At 45.0% G+C, this 2,928-nt stretch overlaps 1 protein-coding gene across 1 annotated transcript in view; it reads right to left on the bottom strand.

Moving 5' to 3' along the window:
• Nucleotides 1-1,369: 1,369 nt before the first annotated feature.
• The window catches only part of LOC102677291, a 7,284-nt gene continuing 5,725 nt past the window's right edge, over nucleotides 1,370-2,928 (bottom strand). Inside the window, 1 exon segment of the mRNA XM_031509133.1 lies at nucleotides 1,370-2,928. This exon segment is cut by the window's right edge and continues 15 nt beyond it. Within this exon segment, the coding sequence (XP_031364993.1) occupies nucleotides 1,549-2,928 (1,380 nt within the window). The 3' untranslated portion in view covers nucleotides 1,370-1,548.

The following is a 2,928-nucleotide window of genomic DNA, read 5'->3' as shown; positions in this document are numbered from 1 at the left end:
TTTTTTTTTTTTTTTTTTTTTTTAGGCACTTTAGAACGTTACGTACACGCGGTGCTAAATACCGTAACATGCTTAGCCCGTACTTTGCTCAATCGATAAGACTTATCCGCGAAACTTTTTCTTTCTTATTATTATCGTGCACTATCGTTTTCGCGCGTTTTACGTCATCGTCGTTTCTGGCACATACCCGTCTAGCGATCCGTAAAGCATCTTCTCTTGGAAGCTCGTGAAAAATCTTTCTCTCTCTCTCTCTCTCTCTCTCCGACTTCGTCCCATCCACGTGACACGCTTTCGTTTCACGCAAACTATTCGCGTCTCGACGGTTGCACGCGGTAGCACCTTTTCTATATATATTTATATATATATATATACATAAAATAAATTCTTGGCGATGAATTAAAGAATGGAAGAAAAAAAAAAAAAGAAAAAGAATAAGGAAACTATAAGGAAAAAACGCACGTCTCGTTTCCGCGCCGTCATCTTTGCGGATCCCTGTTAAACGATCTCTCTTATAAACGAGCGTGTGTATAACTAACGAGTGTGTGTACTCCTCCCCTACGATTAAACTTGTTATTGTTGGTATTGTAAGCGTACCGTGTGTAAAAACGTGATCGTGGAACGTAAGCAATAGCGTTTATCACAGACATCAGCTGTAGCTTGTGGACGTTTACGGTTGCAAATCATAAGTTCCTCGGTGATCGGAAGTGTTTGGATTAGGATGAACTTGTTTTCCCCCATGTTTCGCGGTCCCCAAGACCAGTTTCGTTAGGCGCCTTCTGAAAAGGTGATCTCGGTTAAAAAAAAAGACGGAGCGCAAAAAGAGTCGTGGGCGGTAATTGGTTTTTTTACGTGTCGGTAATTAGAAAACTCGGTGCTCGAAAAAATACTTATGATAATTGAAAGTATCACGCGCATTATTATACCTTTTCACCGATTATTCACCGTGTATCTCGGTAATGGCGTTGATCGATAATGTGGAACGACGTCGTCTATTTTAATGTTTCCTTGACTGTGATTAATTTCTGCGTCACGTAAATCCAAGACGTAATCATATTTATCAATAATATTACCGAATGATTTTTTCAAAGTATTTTCCTTTTATTAATTCGCACGATTAATGTACGTATTTTTATGCTCGGAGAAAGAAAAGAAAAAAAATTCCACAAGTTAGTGGAATTATCTACGGATTGCCAAATCTCTATTCTCAGATCCGACGATCATTGCAACGCTAACTTTCAGAAGAAAGAGAAGTTCTAGAAATCGGATCAGAAATTTCTCATCCGATCAATAAAATGAGCTAAACACCGATGTTTGGTTGAAATTACGGCCACCTCGACAGAAATCTGGTCTTGGACGGGAGACAGTATTGAAAACGAAGTGGGAGTACAGCGACGAAAAATAATAGTAACAATGTGTGTGTGTGTGTGTGTTTATGTGGTTAGTGCCATCTAACGTTACCATTCATACGCGATAATCTCGTTGGATGTTGCCACGTTCTGAACGAATGGGTCTCGTGCCGGACGAGAACCGTTCGCGGATGCAACAGCGTTATTGCAATAGGCCGCTTCTGTCGCAGTTGACAGATCTGAACGCGTCCTCGACGAGGTCCGTGAGACATCTGACCGCTTGCAATAAAGCCGCGAGAAGAAGAGACAGTGAAAGAGAGATCAATTTGCTAGGCACTAACGCGTTCTCCGAGGAACTTTGACTTCTGCTCGATATCTTCTTCCGTTTCCTCTTGTTGTCCGCACATTTCCCGGACTCCTTTTCCTTCTCTTGCACCTTGTCCGCGGAGATCGCGCCTCGCCTCGTCCTGTTCGGTGATTTTTCACGAATCGGGCGTGGCGCGTTCACGTTCGCCGATTCCTTCGAGATTTTCCCCCTCTTCTGCTCGTTCACGTTGGACGACGCGTTCGCGAAACGACGACTCGAGGAAACTGGTTCGAGCCTCCTACGAAAATCCTCCGTTTTCGCGTCCACCGCCCGTTTCTCGTTCGACTTTTTTCTACTCGCGTTGAAACATCTGTTCCGAGGTGTCCGTAGCATTTCCTCCGACCTCGCCTTCCCGGAATGGTCGAACAAATTCCCGTTCGTCGATTCGAACAACAAGTTCTGCAAAGAGCTTTTCCCCGTCTCCCGTTTATCGAACGAGTCGAAATTCGTGAACGTGCAATTTTCGTCCAACGAGTTCGTCCTGCTGTGACACTTGTCGCGACAGAACAACTTCTTCTCGGCGCAGGTTGTGTTCAAATTGTAATCGACCGTGGTCGTCGACTCCTCGGGCTCCGAGGAGCAAAGCCTGATATTCTCCTTGGCTCCGTCCAGGATGATTCTTCTGGGCAAAGTTTTGTTTAAACTGTTCGGGATAAAGTTCATGGTTTTTTCGTTGCAATTCGGATCGACGGACGCGTCCTCGTGGAAGATGGTCGAGCCGTTTATACAGTCGGCGGTCGAACAATTGTCCATCGATCCCGATCGATTGTTCTCGTCTATGTTGGCGGTGTCGGACGATTCTTCGTTCGAGGCATCCAAGATGCCTGCAGCAGCGTCGTCGTCTTCGTTGTCGTTATCTTTTACAGTTATGTTACGACCTACCCAAACTTCCTCCTCCTCCTCCTCCTCCTCCTCCTCCTCTTCTTCCTCTTCCTCCTCTTCTTCTTCCTCCTCCTCCTCCTCTTCCTCCTCTTCCTCTTCGTCCTCTTCCTCGTCTTCGGATATAAGAGTGGAAGATTTTCTCTTGTTGATTACAGGAACAATACCGTCAGCGTACAGGAGATCTTGAACCTCGTAAAGACTTTTTTCGATGCTTGGACTTTTGTACAAAAGATTCCTCAATTCCGGTATGTCGAGGTCTTGCACGTGAAGCAAATTCTGCTCGATGTTCAACAGGCTTTCCTCGATCTGGACGAGGCATTGCTCGATGTCGCA

This window comes from Apis dorsata, unplaced genomic scaffold, assembly GCF_000469605.1.
Source record: "Apis dorsata unplaced genomic scaffold, Apis dorsata 1.3 scaffold_127, whole genome shotgun sequence".
NCBI lineage: Eukaryota > Metazoa > Arthropoda > Insecta > Hymenoptera > Apidae > Apis > Apis dorsata.
Note: the sequence above shows the minus strand (reverse complement) of the source record. Positions and strands in the feature narration are given on the sequence as shown.